The following is a 20,429-nucleotide window of genomic DNA, read 5'->3' on the forward strand; positions in this document are numbered from 1 at the left end:
GTGGATGGTTGCCCCTTTGCCCACCGAGAGCAGGTGGTGAGCTGAGGGCAAGCATGCTCAGAAAACCGTTAAGAGTTTTCAAAATTTAATTTTGAATTAAAATTTAAACTTAACATGACATGGATTTTAGCTCTTGTCTTCCTTTTCACCTCAATGCCGATGGCCACTCTAAAGGTCATTTCTTAAAACTATTTTTGGGTACCAGAAAGCTATAATTACCTGAGTGAAAAGGAAACTGCTGCTTGGCTTCTCCTGTATGGGCATCCCAAATTATTGTTGTCTATGCTCCGGAAACAAAAGAAGAAGTTAGTTATTTCGCTCCTTTGAAAGTTCCTTCTAGGAAAAAAAATGCTGACTAAAAGGAAACTCAGTACATTTTAAATCATCTTCTCAGGTGAAAGCTACAGATTTCTCTTGTTGTCTGGGATTAAAAAAAAAAAGCTAATACCAGAACCCAACAATTTTTACTTATCCTTCTAACCAGGTAAAAATAAAAGTACAATTAAAAAAATTTATCTGGCATCTGACCAAATTGAAGAAGTCTAGAAAGTAACAGTTCTGACATTCCTCCTGACTGTAAATTTTCATGGACAGTGCCAGATCACAATAAAGCAGTTTCATTATGCTATGGTTAGTGAAAGGTGTCTTAGTAACTGCCTGTTTCTGCCAAAATAAATTTTTTTTTTTAAAAAGGCAGAACTCTTACTTCAAGGTGTTTTTGGGAAAAAATGTCAACTGTAGTCCTTTCATTCACTTAGGAGGGAAGCTAGGAAAGATTAAATAGAATTAACTGAAATTTTGATTTCCAAGCATTTCCAATTTAACCTCCCAACAAAACTATTATTTAGCAAGACTAGGAAAATTTCTACTGATCGGTGGCTAGAAAAGACATTCAGAAAATTGTTTTTAAAACTATAGTTTCCAAATATAGGGTCAGAGCTGGACCAATTAACAGAACTTTTTTTCCACCGAAATAATCTTCTTATAACTGGATATTCTAGTCAGACAAATAAAAGTTAGGGAATATGGGGTGATTATGAAATCTTTTAGACCTCGACTTTTAATATAGTTAAAGTTTACTAGTTAATGAATTCTTAAAATTGGGGACAGACAAAGAAAGCTTTTTTTTTTTTGGCTGTAATTTTCAAATATTCTGAAAAATACTGTTAGGACTTTGAGTCCTGGCCTGGTCGTCAAACTTTGTAAAATAAATACACTGGGAAGGTCAGCAAGGTACTCCCATAAATTTCATTTCTCCCCCAAATAGTGTTCTTTTCTGAATTATTACTATTATATCATTTATTTAATTACTGCTATTCTCCACTAAGTTGTACCATTATAGTGTAATAAGTCTATCAAAGTGCCTATTTATTTCCCCAAAGTAACACAATATGAATAATTTTACTAATGGGTAATAATTTAATCATCAAGTAGAAAAATTTAGCTGTCTCCAATTATGCCTCTGTAGGAAGGAGATGAAGACAAATCAGGAAGTTTATTATGAGTTATAATGCTAAGGAAAAATGTAGGTAAAATATTTGTGGTAAAGAAAAAAGTAAGATTCTAATTTGTACATATAAATCCACAAAATCAAACTCAGAGATATGCTCTTCTGTTAAGAATTGAGGGAAAAATGTTATTACTTAAATACTCAGGACTTAGGATATCCAATATTCATGTCACAATCATACAAACTGATTTTCTTTTTTGGGTTTTCACCTGTTTTAGTATTCATTTGCCTCCAAGGTAGGATGTGTCTCTATTTTATATATTCTATATAACAGGTGATCCACTTATGGAAGCTTAGTAAATATTATTTGATGAGAATAGTAGCATCCCTAAAGGGGTCAATTTTGTTATATAATTTATTTTTCAAAACTTTAATGCTAAAATAATGACAAAGAAATCAAAATTTAAAAGGCTTTTCCAATGGTTTGAAATTATAAGAATATAATTATTGATTCTAATTAATATTTATCACAAATAATTAAAATAAAGTTATAATATATTAGATTATATATAATATGACTAATACAATACATAATATAACAAATTATAATTATAATAATCATTACAATTCATAATTATTAAGTGCTAGATACATAAAAACTATTAAATACTTCTGAGTATAGGGGCAAATTTGTATGAATACTCAGTTGGTTTGCTTTTAATATTTCTTTCCCAGAAGAGCCATGACTTGGGAACAAATATGCCAAAAAATGCAATGAGAAAGTACCTTTTCTATGAATGATATCCAATACTGACCTAATGATACTGTACAAATAAGGCAATTATATTCAGTGTCCAGAACAATTTAATCCCAAATCTGACCAGCTGACAGGGGTAGCCAGCACCTATGCAAGTCTATGAATACTGCAACAATGGAGGGAGGGGTATAATTTATGGCCTTTGCCACAAACCCTCAAACCCTAAAAATTGCCTATTGCCACTCCAAGTCTTAGTTTTCGGCTATCTTTTTAATGAACAAATATGTAATTAAATTACTGAATCAGAAGCAGAGGTTTAGGCAATAATAGCATAAATGTATGAGTGATTTAAATATGAATTTAAAACAACTATAACATTTGAGTTTGAGATCATGGATATAAAGGGATCCATAATTTTATTTAACTAGGGAAAAAAGATTAGATGGTTGGTAGAAAAGCATTTTTGTTGTTCAAATAATCTATTGGGTAAAAGTTATGAGGGGTCCAATTGAGTTATTTTCACTCTCCTTCCAGGCACTGTGTACCTCAAACTGGGAACCTGTTCAAAATTCATCATATGGAATACATTTATTCAATCTCTTAGGAGTAATCTAATCTCTTCTACTTGATGAGATCAAGACCAACAAGAATAAATGAACCCCAAATTCTTTTGATGTCTTTGGGCAGGTAAAATGGGAAATTTTAGAATTCAAAGAAATCATTATATTGTCAAGAGTTCACAACTCAGGACACTCGCTGATCAAAGTTACATTTTTCTAATACTCACTTTATCAACACCAGCACTCAAAATGTAATTCCCCTTTTTGTTCCATTTTAAAGCAAAGATGGGACCTTTATGTTGACCTAAGGTGCTTGCCAGGTTACCTGTGACATAAAAACAAAAAAATGCTTACTATGCAATGTTAGTATGATCACCCAATCAAAAGAAAGAATGTCCCACTATCTTTAACCTTGAAATATGACCGCTATCCAACTTACCATCTTCTGTCCATATTCTTGCAAAACCATCATATGAACCTGTAGCCAACAGTGTTCCATCACTCTGGAGAACAAAAAAAAAAAAAACCAGAAATGATTTTAGGAAGGAAAAGTTAATGAGAACATGCCATATCAACCCTAGTTCACATTTTAAAGTAAGAATTTAAGTTAAGCGTCAGTTCATCAAATTCGATTACTTTGGACACTGGAGCCTAATGAAAATATAAGCCACACAGAAACACTGCTGAGCAATAAAAACCCATTTCTACCAATCTAAATTTTATGACACCTAAGATATATACCGTGTTTCTAATTAATGACTTCATTTAAAATAGGCAGTACAAAATGTTATAAAAAGAACTCTTGACAACTCAAACAGATGTGGTTTTTCTTAGCCTCCCTCAAGTAAAGGCAATAATGTTAATATTGGATATAATTCACAGATTTGATGAATATGGAATTTATCATAAAATTGTAGAACCTGTGAAAAACACTTAAAAACACCTGAGGGAGGAAGGCAGGGTAAGGATCTCAATACTGGAACAAGGAGAAAATCATGGAAGAACAGCATATGCCACATAACTCATAAACAAATCCATATATAAATCTGCTGCTAATGAAACACGTTTCCTCATCTGAATACAAAAACTTGATGATCAATTTCAAAACCATTTGTTGTGGCTTGACTTGGGCCAAGCTGTCCCCTAGGGAGGCTTACTTCTAGAAGCATCAGATCAATTTTTAAAGTATAGAGTCATCATGGAATTATATTGGGAGAGATGTGGATCATAAATTTTCGCCAATAATTGTTCAACTCTCTATAAAGGCTGCTTTTTCAGGGCAGTTAAACAATCTTTACGGTACTTACATTCCAGTCCAATGAAGTTACATCTTTATTACTAGGGACATCATGTCCTCCTTCTCGTATACAATGCCTCAAGACTAGCTGGGTAGAACCACCATTACTGTTTTCATTAAGATTCCATATTCTTGCAGTCGAGTCTCCAGACCTACGCGATGAAAATGCATTTACAATTAATTAGCTTCTGGCCTTGAGGAAAGGACTGTTGGTGGACAGGAAACAATCAATGTATTTCTGGTGGATGCTTTCTGAGCCATCACAATCTTACTCCTCTGATTTATAGTTTCTTTTCTTTGTCTTCCATACAAGGCTCCCTTTCTGACAAATAAAGACCTAACTTTTATGTGCTGATTTTAAATGTCAGTATTTCATTTTTTGGAAGGAAATCTTGCCTCAGATGGACTGCTGTGAGTCCATTCTGAGACTAAAGTGTTCTGATTTTGGTGATGGCTCTCTTAAATAGGGGGCACAAAAGTGGTTAAGAACATGGAAGTACCATTGGTCAAAGGTCTGGCTGAACCTTATGAGGTCTGACCACAACTTGCAGTGAATGTGATGATCTACAGGGTGTCCCTAAAGTCTGGACATATAGGAAATCTCATTAACAAAGCACATTTTCAAGAAATGAAATGAATGAAATTTTCAACAACATTTTATTTAATTAGCATAAATTTTATCCATGACAATTTTATATGGAATAAAAAAGCTTTCATTAACTATTGGGGACTATTTTCCATATTAATGAGATTAATTTAATTAATTAATGAGATTTCCTATGGGTCTCCTATGTCTTCCTATGAAATCTCATTTATGCTAATTAAATAAAAGGTTGAAAATTTCATTCATTTCATTTCTTAAAAATATGCATAGTTAATGAGATTTTCTATGTGTCCACACTTTAGGGACACCCGGTAGACTCAGTCTCCCTGGACTTTAGTTTAACAGGTTCACATTTGGTAGAAGTATTAAGTACATTTATGACTTATCATTAGGGGAGCTGTAAAATCCATACCTATATACCAGTAGAGGCATTAATATTTAATGAGCATAGAAATCTCTGAAGAATGCATAAAAAGAGTGACATTCTAAAGTCTGGGGTCTAGAGGTGAATAATTACTTTCTATTCCTTTCTGGATACAAAGATCTATTTTTTCTTCCTTTTGTAACTTTTTTCTAATGTAAAGAGATAAAGAACTTTCCATTCTACAGAGCATATAGAACTTTCTGATCTCTCTCATGTTGCCACACATTTGGAAGACATCTGGAACTAGGCAGATGAGATTATGCTCCAGAAGTAAACACTTCCTAAAAGGCAATGGTTTGGATTTTAGTTTGTAAACCAAATGGCTTTGTTGTAATAAGAGACCTAGTCCAGGGCTTTGAAATGAAAAGGTAGTTATCACACAATCTAGGTATGTCCTAAGTCTGCAAGGGATGCTGAAGTATGAGAGATACATAAGGCTTGAGCCCTGGCCTTACCCAGATGCTAGGAGATCACTGACAGGGTTCCAGGCACAAATGAACACCTCAGATTCATGGCCCCTAAGGACTGTTGCTTTGTTGGGTGGAATTTCAACATCGCCATCAATCTCCATTGGTTTTGAATGATTATCTGTAGTAAAAGATATAAAAAAAAAAAAAACCCATGATTTAAAATAGTAACTTAAAAAATATAGCCAAACTTAGTAACAATGAGGCTATGGTCAGAAGGGGACCTAATATCAGCATACAGTTAGCTTAGGTTCAGTGTTGGGATGAAATGAGGCGTTTAAATCACTGAGCAGTTAAGAAAAAGTTGCCCTATTATAACAAGGATATTCAACAAGAATACAATGGCATTTGTTTCCGGTGCCGTACTTTCATCTCCATGTGTTAATGCAGATGGCCAGCAGGGCAGGTTATGATGACTTGTGTGGTCTTCAGACATCCACCATGTGGGAGGGGTTTTGACACTACATGGATAGGACTTTTTATACCCTCGGGAGAACAGAAAATTGGCATCAAGTGAAGCAGGGATCAATTAAATACCAAAGAAAGGGTTGTTGTTGTTTTTTTTTTTGCCTTCTAGAAAAAAATAAGCTCTGTTGTGGGAAGATGGGGGAACCCTGGTTCTGTCACATAAAATATCCTCCAGCCATGATGTGATAAGGATCTTCTACAGGACCTTCAATATTTAAATGCTTTCAGAGGTTTTATTGGACAATCCTACTGGCATAGGCAATGCTACCAGGAAAAGAAAAACGGGAAAAATACCGGACATCTTAGCCCTTTCTCCCCCTCCTTTTCAGAAGTACCAAATCTTAGATCTCAACCATTTGGTCCATAGAGCAGGTCATATCGTAGCTGGCAGTTCACAATGCCCCTCCTAATGGAAAGTGTACAAGCCAAGCTAGCTGGAGCAACACCAGGAATGTCAAGGACATTTATTTATTTTTGCTTTTGGGAGCAATTGGGGTTAAGTGACTTGCCCAAGGTCACATGGCTAGTTTTTGTGTTAAGTGTCTGAGGCCAGATTTGAACTCAGGTCCTCCTGACTCCAGGGCCAGTGCTCTATTTACTGTGCCACCTAGCTGCCCCTATGTCAAGGATATTTCTGATAATGAAGGCATGCAAAATCATGAAAATAATATCAGACTTTTCTACAATATTGGTTAGTTTTAATGAACTATTAAAATAATATTTATTATAATTATTATATTTATAATTATTTTTATTATATATAATATAAATTATATTTATAATAATTATTCTCTTTTTAAAATAACAGACAGATCTCTATAAATGCAAATACCTATATGTAGCCTGCATAAAACCAGCAGATACAGAAATTTTTTGTTTTTTAAAGAAATGCACCTATCTCACTTTCTTGGAGAAGTAGGGAACCAGGGGTATGACATGCTACATGTACTCAGACATGGTCATCTATACAGGTTGGTTTTGTTTACATTGTTGTTGTTATGAAGACAATCAAAGGCTCACTGGTGGGGAGAGGGACATAGGAAGGAAAGAACGTATTCAAAAATTACTCTGATATAACAACAAAAGACAGCAATAAATTTTTGGGGGAAATTGATACAACAAAGTTTACCCAATTCTTGCCTTGCCTTCCCTAATTTATTGGGACTGTTGATAGAATGTTTCATTTAACCTGGTATAGAACATCTACTCAGGCTGGTAGAAGGTGTTAAGATTAATGAGAAGTCATTTCCAGCTCTGATGGATTTTGTGGCTGGTTCTGATGAGGAATGGGCCAACCTGGGGACCAGCAGTTAGAGGGTAAAGTCCAAGTTCATAAAGAATCAGAATTGCGGGAAAGTCCCTGATAAAACTGTGTATCTTTGGATCTTAATCTGTTGCACCTAACAAGCTTTTCTTAAATTAATCTGTACATTAAGAAGTTGTGTCTGCAAGTATCCCTTGTGTTAAGGGTCATGAGGAGACGGAAAGGTATTAACAATGCATGCCTTGCTTTAGAGAGCCTGGTACAACATTGGACAGCAGAAACACGGGCTGCAATCCTACCTCCAACACACATTTCTCCTCTCTGAGTACCAATTACCTCATCTGTAAGACGGGAATAATATCTGGAATATTTATTTGACAGTTCTGTTGTTCACCGGTTTTAGCCATGTCTGACTCTTCATTTGGCAAATATACTGGAGTGGTTTGCCATTTCCTGCTCATCTGACAGATGAAGAAACTGAGGCAAATGGGGTAAGTGACTTGGCCAGGGTCACATAGCTACTAGTAAAGATCCGAGGTTGGATTTGAACTCAGGAAGATGAGTCTTTCTGACTCCAGGCCAGGCATTCTATCCACTACACCACTTAGCTGTCTTCAAGTTAAAGCAAAACTAACTGCCTGATGTTAATTGAGTTCATTGCTTCTCTGTAGGACTGAGTCATTCTTACCAAGAAAATCCTAATCACACCCTACTTAGAAAAATGAAATTGAAAAGTTATTTCATTCTTACGAGAGTACTTGAGGATGGATCTTGCTTCAAGCACGATGATGTGATAATTCATGTTCCTTCTTAATTTACCAGAAGCTTACTGGGGAACTGTCTAGATAAGGGGCTCTTTTGGACCGTCTTGTGAAACTTAGAGACCCTTCCTTTTCAAAATAACGTTTTTTTAAGGACGTAAAATAAAATATATAGCGTTACAAAACCCCCCCAGCTATGCTGAAATTCAGTTATTAAAACATTTAAAAAACACGTCCAGGCTATGAGTCCTTGGTTTTAGATCAGTGGTGTTAAATTCAATAAGAAATGGGGGTCACTAAACCATATGTAAGGATCCTTGCAGGCCACACACTGACTTAGAAAACTATACATTTATATATTTCTTTTTAAAAATATTATTTTTTAAAATATTTCCCAATTACATTTTAATTGGATTCAGACCACACTTGCAAGTATTATGGGTTGCATGTGGCATGTGGACCATGTGTCTGACACCCCTGGTTTAGTCGATCTGCATATTTTAATAACTAATCAATCAATGGGTCTATTACTTATTGGGCACTGTGAGAGTCGCTGGTGATACAAAAGAAAAATGAAAAAGTCCCTGCCCTCAAGGAACTCAAAAGCTAGAGTAGGGACAACATATACACGTATAAATATATAAAAAAATACAAGCTAATTTTTTTAAGGAAGATACTTATGTCTATAGAGAAGGGACCAGGAAAATTACATCTAAGAGAAGATATTTAAGCTCAGCTACAAAGAAGACTAGAGATCCTGGAAGGGGAGGAAAGAAAGGAGATTTTAGGCATAGAGGACAGCTTATGTAAAGGCACAGAAATAAGAGATGACAACTCATCGTGTGGGGAAAAACCAGGAAGAGCCACTGATGTTTTCTGAGCAGGAGAAAACTACTGTTAGAGCTTTAGAACTAGCAGTCTGGCAGCTATGTGGATGAAGGGTTGGAGAGGGCAGAGACTAGAAGCAGGGAAACCAATTAGGAGGCGATTATAATAGTTTAGGCAAGAGGAGATGAAAGCTAGGGAGGTGGCTCTGTGAATGGGGAGATGGGGTGAGATGCATGAGATTTTTTTGGTTATGAGTGGCCATGGGGAGGACAGGAAAACGTAGGGCTTCAAGCCAAGTCAGAGTGGGATTGTGAGTCCTGATGCTAGGGCCAAGATAAAAGTCTAGGGTGTCAGACCAAAATGGAAGACACGGACAAATGTCCCGATCAAAGCAGATGGCCAAGGGCTGGAATTCATTAGTCAAATTCAAGAAAAAATGTGGCTAAGGTCTACAAACCAAAGACTAATGTCTTGAGGAGCAGCTTAGACATGGGGGCACAGGAAAAGCACAGTATGTGGGCAGGGAGTAAAGTGAGTTGACTTCTAGAGGATCAAGTTATTTAGGAGAAGAGTCCAAGGACACGAGTACTGGGCAGGGACTGAGATTCAGGGTAGGTATGAGGAAACAGAAAATGGAATTCAGACTGCGAATCTCACCAGCTCTCAGCATCTGGAGAACAGGGGTCACTGCTGATCTTAGGACATAGGCAGTTCTCCTTCAGATACAGTTTAAAGTGGCCTTCTTGGTGTGAGCAGTACATAGGGACTGCTTTGTTTGTATAATGACTGACAAGAATATTGTGAAAATAACAATGAAATCTAGCCCAACGATTCTCCAAGTTTCTGAGATCTTTTTAGGGGGTCACTGAGGTAAAATTTATTTTTGTATTAACACTAGAGCAGTGAGGTAGATAAGACTTAGAATCAGGAAGACTCATCTTCCTGAGTTCAAGTCTGATCGCAAACACCAGCTTTGTGACCCTAGGCAAGTCACTTATTCCTGTTTGCCTCAGTTCCTTATCTGTAAAATGGTCCGGAGACGGCAACAGTAAACCATTCTCATAACCTTACCAAGAAAACTCCAAAATGGGTCACAAAGAATCAGACATGACAAACACCTTAACAACAAAATAATATTAAGATGTTTTAATTTCTAATACCATAAGTAATGATAGATATATTACTCATATAAACAAAAGCTCTATAGGGAATCTTCAATTTTTAAGAGTACAAAGGGTTCCTGGGACCAAAATGTTTGACAACTGCTGATATAACAGTTTCTCTTCTAGGTCACAATATCATTTTATAGATGATTCCATTGAATCAAGTTGCCTAAAGTTTCACAGATACTAATTTACAGACCTGGAATTATTCAAACCAAAGGGCCACTGATTTCTAATCCACAGTTCTTTTCACATTGATCTAGTACATACTGCCATACATAGTTACAAATATCTCCCGGGTCCTGCTATGAGACAATGACATCACCTGTATCAGTTCAGAGTTGAACAGCATCCACGACATATTTCTGTTACTTTATAAAAAAGTAACGGTGATGTCACAAGAAAGCAAAGTTCATGTCTTACACATTAAATGAGCAATACTGGGTCTTATATCATTGGGGGGGGGTTTGATGATTTTTTTTCCCTTTCATTTTTTTAAAATTATAAACTTCACTATTAAGAAACATAAGCAATCACATGACCATACAGAGCAAGGGCGTAAAAATCTTATGCCAAATTTATCCTCAAACAAGGCAGAACAAACCAAGCTCTCTAGCAGACGTCTAACAAGCCAAAGAAAACGCTTTTGTTCTGGGTTCCCCACAGACTAGGCTAAAGATCAGCCACCTTTGGCCTAGTTTCCCTCCCTTCCTTCTTGATTTTTGTTTATATAGTTGTAGTCAGTGTGTATGCAGTTCTGTTTCTGCTGACTGCATTCTGCCTAATGATTTTCCTGTGTTTTGTTATCCCCACAACACATACTTTGAACCTCCCTCTAGAAACCAGTTGAATCAGTTGTTTATGCTGTCCAATTTCTTGAATTTTTCTTTTTTTCCCCCCAGCAACCTTTTAAAAATTAAAAAAAAAGTTATTTTTAATTTATGGGATAAAACAAGCATTTCCATAACATAGTATGATTTTAAAAAAAGATTGCACATGAAACTGCAAATCTATTCTGTACAACTTGCTATTCCATTTCAATATAAGATAAAGCTATCATCCCATTAGTCTTAGAATGACAGGATTTCATAGCTGGAATAGAACATAGCCATGATATAGTACAAACTACTTTTTTTTAAAAGGTAAAAAATTATAGAGAGTAATAATATACAAATATGTAGTAACAGAGTAACTTACTAAAAATCACACAGTCTGATGGAGGCCAGAATCTATCTATATTTAAACCGGGGTCCTCTGACACCTATTTTTCATCACAGTGGGCAGTAACATGTTGCCGTTGCTGACACAACACCACCACCATCAGTTAAGGGGACTGGACTAACGTCTTGTCTGAGCAGCCTAATTCATACAGGTCCATTGGGAAGCTGTAAGGCAAGTGGCTGCCCGAACGTCATTTCTCTGAAAAGATAAGATCCTTTCAGGGTGCTCTTCTCTGTGAGGCATCCATCAGGAACCACAAGGCTTCTGATGTCAATACTCTATCTGGAAAGCTGTTCAAACAGTGCTATTCTTCCTGAATGGCTGCTGTTCCCAATTGTTTTGATGAATGTTCTAGGATATAACAATCACTGCCTGTTTCAGGAACTTCTATATCATTTTCCTAAACAAAAGTAAAACCCACTAGGCATTTTAGGAAGGCAATATTTAGGGCACTTAAAAAAAATAAAACAAAACCCAACAAAAAAACCCAAAGAACACAAATGCTATTTGCCAGGGACCAAAGGCAATGTTTCTTGGGAAGACTAGATTTAAGAGATAGAGGAATGCAAAGAGTTCTAGGCTCTGCAAAATGAGGCAAAAAACTAAACCAAGGGATAGTTTGTGGAATGAACTGGTAGGTGCCCATTGCCCTCTTCAGGGATACTTGAATTTGGAGAATCTGAATATATCAGTGGTATATGCAAAATAAATATGTTAAGGACATGTACTTTCCTTGGTGTGAAACCTTCCTGCCATCCCCGAGATACAGAAAGCACTCTACTATCTATAGGTAGGAGCAGCTAGGGGGATCCAGATCTTGTGTGGGAAGCGGAGTCAGGAAAACCTGAGTTCAAACCCTGCCTCAGATACTTGGTTGTATGACTCTGGGTAAGTCACTTAACCTCCCTGTATCTCAGTTTTCTCATCTATTAAATGAGGATAATAATAGCACCTACTTCACAGTGCTGTTGTAACATATGTAAAATGTTTTGAAAGCCTTAAATTGCTATATAAATGCAATCTATATAATTTATAGTCTTAAAAGAACTGAGGTTTAGAGAGCTCAAGTGATTTGCCCAGCATCATGTATTTAAATAAAAGTCAAGTGCAGGAGGTGAACCGAGGTCTTCCTGGCTTCAAGTCAGACACTTTATCCACCATGAAACACTGCCTCCCTGACATATACAGTGAACCAGAAATCAGCCAGTTTAATAGCTGTCAGTCAATAAATAATCTTAAATCAGTTCCAATATCATCTGCAATCAATAACATTACTGTCATCAAAGGAAGTTTCTCAAAGGCTTTCAAAGCAACGTTTTGCCTTTTTCCTCTGTGGAATCTAAGATTTTGCAGACTTTATCTGACTAAATATCACTCATCTATACTTAGACACAAAAATCTTCAGATGTACAGCAATATGAATTGCTTTTCCTGCAGAGTAAGAGAACAACTGGTGTCTGTCTCTCTCTTTCTCTTCTGGTGCTGTGGAATACTTCTGGGGGAGGACACAGAACTTTACTGTCTAGATCCTCTCCCAATTCATTTTCTTTTATCTCAACTGTGCCTTGATTGCTACACAGAAGGCTTTTCATTATTTCATTGTGAACTCTCCATTGCATTCCCTACCAGCAGCTGTTCCAAACCATCTCCTCTCTTCTTAAGCCCTCAGGACACCTTGCCTACTTTCTTTTCTGAGCAGAGGCCCCTTCCCTTCATTTGACCCTGTCATTTCCTTAAGATATCATCTTATAGCTGAATGCCTAGAAACACCTCATCTATCTTTATCATTTACATTTCCTTACTTTTCCTAGCTCTTTGTGCCTGGTTAGTTCTTAATCCCTCATAATTTGGCTTCTAACTCAACACTCAACCACAAAATCAGTCTCACCTGTGGTGGTTACAAATAGACTTTTTTTTCAATGATCATTCTTACTTCATCTCTCCGCTGTTTTTTTTTTTTTTATAATGTTGACCACCATCAGTTTTTTCATCTACAGAGGTCCATTCCAGCCCTAAATCTATGATGTGACAATGACTGTCTATTCTATAAACTCAGCACGTTATCTCCCATTTCCATGCCTTTTCACCCCTTCAGGTTATCATTTCAGATAATCTTTTCTTATCTCTGCTACTCAGAACCTCTACAATCAAGGTTCCACTAGAGTGTTTTCTATGTAAAACCCTCTTTCAGAACCTTGCAGTTGTACTTCTTAAATTATATTGGATTTGATTCTGTTTCTACCTGCAGGATCCCTCCAGCGGACTGTAAGGGTCCTCAGGGCCAGAAGTTGGCTTTGTACCTGTTCCTAGCACAGCGTCTTGAATATACCAGGCACTTGAGAAAACTTCTTCCTTTAAAACACACACACACACACAAAGGCACTTAAAAAGAAAAAAATTCATTTAATACAGTATGTTGGGTAACTAAAAGAATATATTACCATATCCAGAGTTAGACACAATAAATTAAACTTTTCCTCTTTTATTTTTACCTCTTTCAGATCACCAACTCAATTTTATCATTATTTCTCTAGGTGGTGATTGCAGATGACTATTATCAAGTCTCCTTATTTTTACCCCCAAACACAGTCTATAGTGAGTTATATTTACTATTTGCAGTAACTTCCCTGATCTAATTTTTGAGTGAGAGAAATGTTTTCTCTGAATTTATTTATGTGCATTTCTGCATTTTGGTCAAGCTGTTACAGGGTGTGGCTGCAGGCCTCATCATAATCTCAGACAGCTGTCAAGGGTTACATATGGGGCCACAGGGATAAGGACTATGGTGTCTGAATGGTGTAAGCCATCAATGCAGTGATCCATTCAATTACACAGTTCTGCTGACAGCTGTATGGCTGGACCGAGGGAACACAGTCTTCAAGCAAGCAATACAGTTGTCATATAAGTAGGATAAGTGGACACACAGACACATTCAGACACACACACATCCAAACCCTTTCAACCTGATCCCGAAAAAGGAAATCCACAGAGAGGATAGGTTTCACTACACTATTGATTGAGAGCATCCAGGATAAAGAACTGAGATGGAATTTGTGGTTTCCATAACTGGAACTTTGGGATTTAAGGCAAAAGCAATTGATTTCATTAATCAGCTAGATGAAATTTTTAGGTTTGATTACTTGAGTTTTTTAAACTGGGTAGCATGTGAGGAAAGGTGTATTTAAATTTCAAGACCACATTAAACTAGTAGCTATAAAGATCTAAAACAAGAATATAAGAAAAAATGAGGTATATTCACAGATTCTGACAGTTGCAATGGATCCTGTTACTAGAGAGAAAATATGAGTAGTGGTGGCTGAGGGGGGAAATTACAGAATGTAGACCAAACAAAGAAAAGTACATTTAGAGCTTAGAAGACATTAAATCCAAAGCCCTAATTTTATAGATAAGGAAACTTTAAGTGACTTGCCCATGGTTAAATAAAATATGCCTTCCTGAAGAGGGTATGTCAGAGATATAATGAAGATTCTGCCCAAACCCTATTTTTTTCAAAAATTATATTAATCTTTTTAAATTAATAAAAACCTATTTTCTCTCTTCACCTTATGCTGCCATTAGAAAAAGAAAGAAAAATAAAGCTCTTATAACATCTATTCATAAAGTAAGAAAAAAATGTCTTCATAGATCCCGTTAAAAAAATGTGTCTCATTTTGAGTCATGAGTTCACCACTTCTCTGTCAGGAGATGGGTTCATCAATGGCCCTTCAGAATGTGTGGTTGGTCATTATTTTGATCAAAGCTGTTGTGTCTTTCAAAATTATCTTTATACTGTCATTATGTAAATTTTTCTGGTTCTACTCACTTCACTTTGAATCAGTTGATACAAGTTTTTTTCCAGGTTTCTCTGAAGCCATCCCTTTCATCATTTCTTAGATTTATATATCTGAACATTTCCAATCATTCCTCAAAGTCGATGAGCACCCCCTTAGCAGAAATTACTGCCACTACAAAAAGCTATTATGAAATATTCTCATTCCATATTGGTCCTTTTCCTTCTTCTTTGATCTGTCCTCCACACAGCTGCCAAAGTGATATTCTTAATCAGGTCTGACAAGGTTCATTCCCTTACTCAACAAATTACAGGGACTGAATAGCATCTCTAGGATCAAACAGAACATTTTTTTGTGTTCAGAAGCTCTTCACAACCTGGCCAGAAATTACCTTTCGAGCCTGACTGCAGGCTCCTGTTCATGTACTCTATGGTTCAAACAGGCCTTCTTACAGTTTTGATACATAATGTTCCATCTTACGTCTCTGTAGTCAATGTTGGGAATGTACTGTCTCTCAAAGCCCCTAATTTCTTTACCTCAATGCCCCCTTCTGCAATGAGGCCTTGCCTGATCAACTCCCAGCAGCCCGTGATGCCCCCATCACCACGTACCTAGGGAGGACTCCAAAAGTCTTGGTGCTTTATCTTCTGGAAAACCCTGTATAGCAAGTTATCCCTTCTACCTCATGACTTTCCCCAAGATTTGTGATATATTGTGGGTCAGTGTAAGAAATTAAATGGGAATTTTGGGGGAAATTTGCGGAAGCTGCAGGCGATACATGAAGGCCAGCAGATGACACAGAAAAAGTTTAGAAATGCAGAAATGCATAAAATACATGTATAGTTTCATGTAACATAAACATATTTTATCTTTTAATTCCGTAATAATTCATACTTTTTCTCTGGTACAAAGGGAGAGCCAAAGACTTTTACATGGATTTTCCAGATCGTGGGGGCACCTCACCCTAACTCCTTTGATGCAGAAGGCCTAACTCTATTTTATATGTTTGGCTTCCCCAGTAGAATGCAAGCTCCTGCCCGCAGGCAGTGTTTGGCTTTTGTTGGGCAGCTAGGTGGCTCCACAGAAGACAGAGCACCAGGCTTGGAGTCAGGAAGACCTGAGTTCAAATCCAGCCTCAGGCACTTACAAGCTGTGGAACAGCAGACAATTTCTTCCTCTGTAGAATGAAGATTATACTAGTACCTACCTCAAAGAGCTGCTGTGAGGAGATAATAACTGTAAAATGCTCAACACAATACCTGGCACATAGTAAGTACTATATAAATGTTAGCTATTAATATTTACTATTATTATTACCACCTTACAGGGTCATTGTGAGTATTAAATAAGAAACTGATTATAAGGTGCTTATAATCAGTATATCCGTATTACAGATAGTACCTGGCACAATTATCATCACTGTTGTTGTTAATTCTAGCACCCAGAGATGCCTGGCTTTTAACTAGTACTTAAATGCTCACTGAGTGATTAACTGTATATCAAGAGAATAAGCCTGCATGGAAATTTATGAATTTTAGGATTAAAGAATAAATGAAAGTCTTCGGGTAAGGAAAAAAGGCATGAAAAACAGGGTTGATACGAATGTGTTAAAGTAGTCTATATACCTGCTGTTAGGTGGGGGAAATAGAGGCGGTTTTCTAATATAGATAAAAAAGTTTCCAGACAGGGAAGATGGTGATGATAAGGACTTGAAATCTCTGTGTGTGTAGATGTATAAATGTGTTTGTGTATAACTCGGCACAGATATACAAACATACATATGTATGTAGATATATACAAATTGCTAAGATCATCAATCACAAAATTATCTAGATTAATAAAAGAGGAAGAAGAAACCTTAAAAAAAAACCCCACCAATGTAACAGTGGAATTAGCAGCTCTCCAATGAGCTCAGATGTTAAAAGGATACAGGCAGAAGGAAGAAAGTAGGGCATGTTACTAAGGACTACTAAAAAGGGGTGGTACAGACTTTTTGGGAAGCTAGGTAGCACAGTGGATGGAGAGCTGGACCTGGAGTCAATTAGACTCATCTACCCGAGTTCAAATCTGGCCTCAGACGCTTACTAGCTGTGTGACCCTGGGCAAGTCACTTAACCCTGTTTGTCTCAGTTTCCTCATCGATAAAATGATCTGGAGAAGGAAATAGCAAGCCACTCCAGTATCTTTGCCAAGAAAACCCCAAATAGAGTCACAAAGAATCAGATACAACCGAAATGACTCCACAACAACATATTTGTCAAAGCAGTGTCAGAATTTCAAAAAGTAAGCTGAAGCTTACCAAAAATGCTAAGTGTCATACAAGTCAACTTAGAAATTCTATTTGGATTAAGAAGAATATGAAAGTGTTTGGCCTAAGAGATAATATTAGCAAGAGACAGAGAAGAAGCTAAATCACCAAACTCTAATTTTGTTTCCTTCTCTATCAATGAGAACGGTCTTCAAACGACATAGGGCACAGGGAACACAGTTAAGAGGGAACAGACAGATGGCAAGAGAATGTTTCTTGGCTTTTCACATCTGGTTCAAGCCTCTGGTCCCAGATGAGTCAAATACTGAAAGAATGTGCCCAGGAGATGAAGGAATCCCTGTGGCTAATTTCTGAGATACACGAGAGAGAGAAAGTGACCACAGGGGAAAAGGGGTGTCTTGGACAATTTTCCTTTTTTTTTCTGAGTGACAAATTTTAAAGATTATTAAGCAGGAAACAGTAACAATGATGACAAGCCACAGAAGCACAGCACTTTATGCATCACAAGGTATTTTCTTTACAACAAACTTTCAGACAGCTTGTGCCTTTATTTCCATCGTAGATGAGAAAACTCATGAGTGGGGTTTTCCTAGGCAAACAGTTAAGTGATTTGCTAGTAAGTGTCTAGGGTTGGATTTGAACTCAGGTCCTTCTGACTCCAAGGCTAGTGTTTTTATCTACTGCGTCACCCAGATGCCCCAATAACTGCTGTATGAGACACTTGAACCCAGAACTCTTAACCCTGAGTGGCAATCATTTTACTTTACCCAAAGTAAATGCACAAACAAGCACACAAAGAATGAGTTATGCCAAACTAACCTCATTTCATTTTCTCAGAGGCTGTTAAGAGTTAAAGGAGAAGAATGCTATAAACACAGTATATTTCAGCAAATTTTAGCAAAGCATTAAAAAAAAAATCTCTTGATATTTTCATGCAGAAGATGGAAAAATGTAGCCTAGATAATAGTTGAGTTAGATTTGGTTGTACAAACACTCAAAGTGCTGGTTAACAGGTCTCTAGAACCCTTCCCCAAGACCATGTCCTTGGCCCTTTCCTGTCCTGAATCTTTATCAGGCCAAAAAGCATTTATTAAGCACCTATATACTGGGCACTCTATTAAGTTATGGAGATACAAAGAAAGTAAAAAAACTGTCCCTGTGGTCCTCGAAGGAATTCACAATCTGATGGGGGAGAGAACATGTAAACTACTACCTACAAACAAAATACATTTTAGATGAACTGGAGATACACTCAGCAGGAAAGCACAAACATTAACAACTTGGACAAAGATGCAGAAGTCACCCTTTCCAAATGTGCAGATGTCACCAAGGTGATGAACAGCAAATATGGACTGAAGATTCATAAAGACATCACAGGAACAAACGAACAGGATGAAGTGTAACATTTATAATAGGAATCTGTGCACTTAGGATAATAACATCAACTGTAAGCACAGGATGGGGAAAACTGTTTTTAAGAGTAGTTATTCTGGAAAAGACCAAGGGGCTTGAATTGCCTGCAATATGAATCAGCAGTGCAATACCATCGTCAAAACGAGAGAAAATAATTCCACCATATCCTGCCCTGGGCAGAACACATCGTAAGCAATGAATGTATTCAGTTCTGGGTACCACAATTTAAGAGGGCCTATGAAAATCCTGACAAGGTTTATGGACTCCACATAAAATGAAGATCTGGAATACTGAACCTGGAAAAAGAAGACTCAGGCAGGGTTATAATCACATTTTTAAATACCTTCCATCGGGGTAAAACAAAGACCAAAATGGGTGGATGCAGGATATGGACCCCCAAAAAGAATTCTTTTGGTATAAAACTGGAATTCTTAAATAGCTTCCCTTTCACTAATTATGTCTGAACAGAAGCTGGATATCATAGAAGGGATTAAGTACTAGCTGTGAATTTGGACCAAATGACCCTAAAATATTATTATTCTCTGTTAATTGTCTAGTGTCTCCACTAGAGCCCTACTGGAATGCTTCACTGTGGTGGTGAAATCATGGCCCAGCTAGCCAAGTGCAATTTCTGACTGTTACTCCATAACCAGAAATGCTCTGAATGTGGATCTGGAAAATAACAGTGCTGCCAGAGGACCAGGGTGGTCAGATCTGGAGAGATTAATGATGATGATGATGATAATGTCTGTAAAATACTTTACGTTTCTCACTTGATCCTTAAACAGTCCTTTTAAGTAGATGCTATCATTTTCCTTACTTTACAGATGGAAAAACAGAGGCCCCAATATCAAGTGACTTGCATATGGTTCATGTAATTCTGAGGCAGGATTTGAACTCAAGACCTCCCAACCCGAAGTTTAACATTTTATCCACTAGTACAAAGTATGTGGACTCTGGAGTTAGAGAAACAATCCAGATTTAGATCCTGTAACTTAACGAGCTCGGGGAGTCATTTAAGCTCTTTAGGGTTCAACTTCCCCATCTGTCTAATGAGAAGGTTGGTGGCATTAAAGATTTCTTTCAGATGTATGATCTAAGATCCTATAGTTCTGTGAGGATTGAATGAAGTAATATTTTTAAAGAGCTTGGCACAGTAGGCTGGCATTTATTATGTAGATACTTAATAAGGAGTTTCCTTCCCTCTTTTCTTTCTTATCTTTCTTCCCTCCCTCCCTCTTTTTTCTCTCTCCTCCTTCCTCCCTCTCCCCTTTCTTCTTTCCCTCCCTCTTTCTTCCTGCCTTTCCCTCCCTCTTTTTTCTTTCTTTCCTCCCTTCTTTCCTGCTTTTCCCTCCCTCTTTTTTCTCTCCTTCCTCCCTTTCCTCCGTTCCCCTGCCCTGTCTTTCTTCTTTTCTCTTTCCCTCCCTCTTTTTTCTCTCTCCTTCTTCCTCCCTCTCCTCCTTTCTTTTGCCCCTCCTTCCTTCTTTTCCTTCCCTCCCTCTCGCTCTTCTTTCCTCTTTCCCTCCCTCTTTTTTCTCTCTCCTTCTTCCTCCCTTTCCCCTTTCTTTCTTCCTGCCTTTCCCTCCCTCTTTTTTCTCTCTCCTTCCTCCATTTTCTCCTTTCTTTCGCCCCTCCTTCCTTCTTTCCTTTCCCTCCCTCTTTTTTCTCTCTCCTTCTTCCTCCCTTTCCTTT

General features: G+C 37.2%; 1 protein-coding gene across 3 annotated transcripts in view; it reads right to left on the reverse strand.

The window, feature by feature from the left end:
* TBL1X (transducin beta like 1 X-linked) overlaps window positions 1–20,429 on the reverse strand; it is a 345,971-nt gene that overhangs the window by 28,106 nt on the left and 297,436 nt on the right. For all 3 annotated transcript variants that reach the window (XM_069072808.1, XM_069072807.1, XM_069072809.1), the window contains 5 exons: window positions 5,548–5,680; window positions 4,075–4,216; window positions 3,207–3,270; window positions 2,995–3,092; window positions 220–280 (listed from right to left, as the gene is read on the reverse strand). In XM_069072808.1, the coding sequence (XP_068928909.1) occupies window positions 220–280; window positions 2,995–3,092; window positions 3,207–3,270; window positions 4,075–4,216; window positions 5,548–5,680 (498 nt within the window). The remainder of the gene's footprint in view (window positions 1–219; window positions 281–2,994; window positions 3,093–3,206; window positions 3,271–4,074; window positions 4,217–5,547; window positions 5,681–20,429) is intronic.

The sequence above is a fragment of the Petaurus breviceps genome, unplaced genomic scaffold (assembly GCF_028583685.1).
Source record: "Petaurus breviceps papuanus isolate PSGF00001 unplaced genomic scaffold, PetGlider_PUasm1.0 90849, whole genome shotgun sequence".
NCBI classification, from domain to species: domain Eukaryota; kingdom Metazoa; phylum Chordata; class Mammalia; order Diprotodontia; family Petauridae; genus Petaurus; species Petaurus breviceps.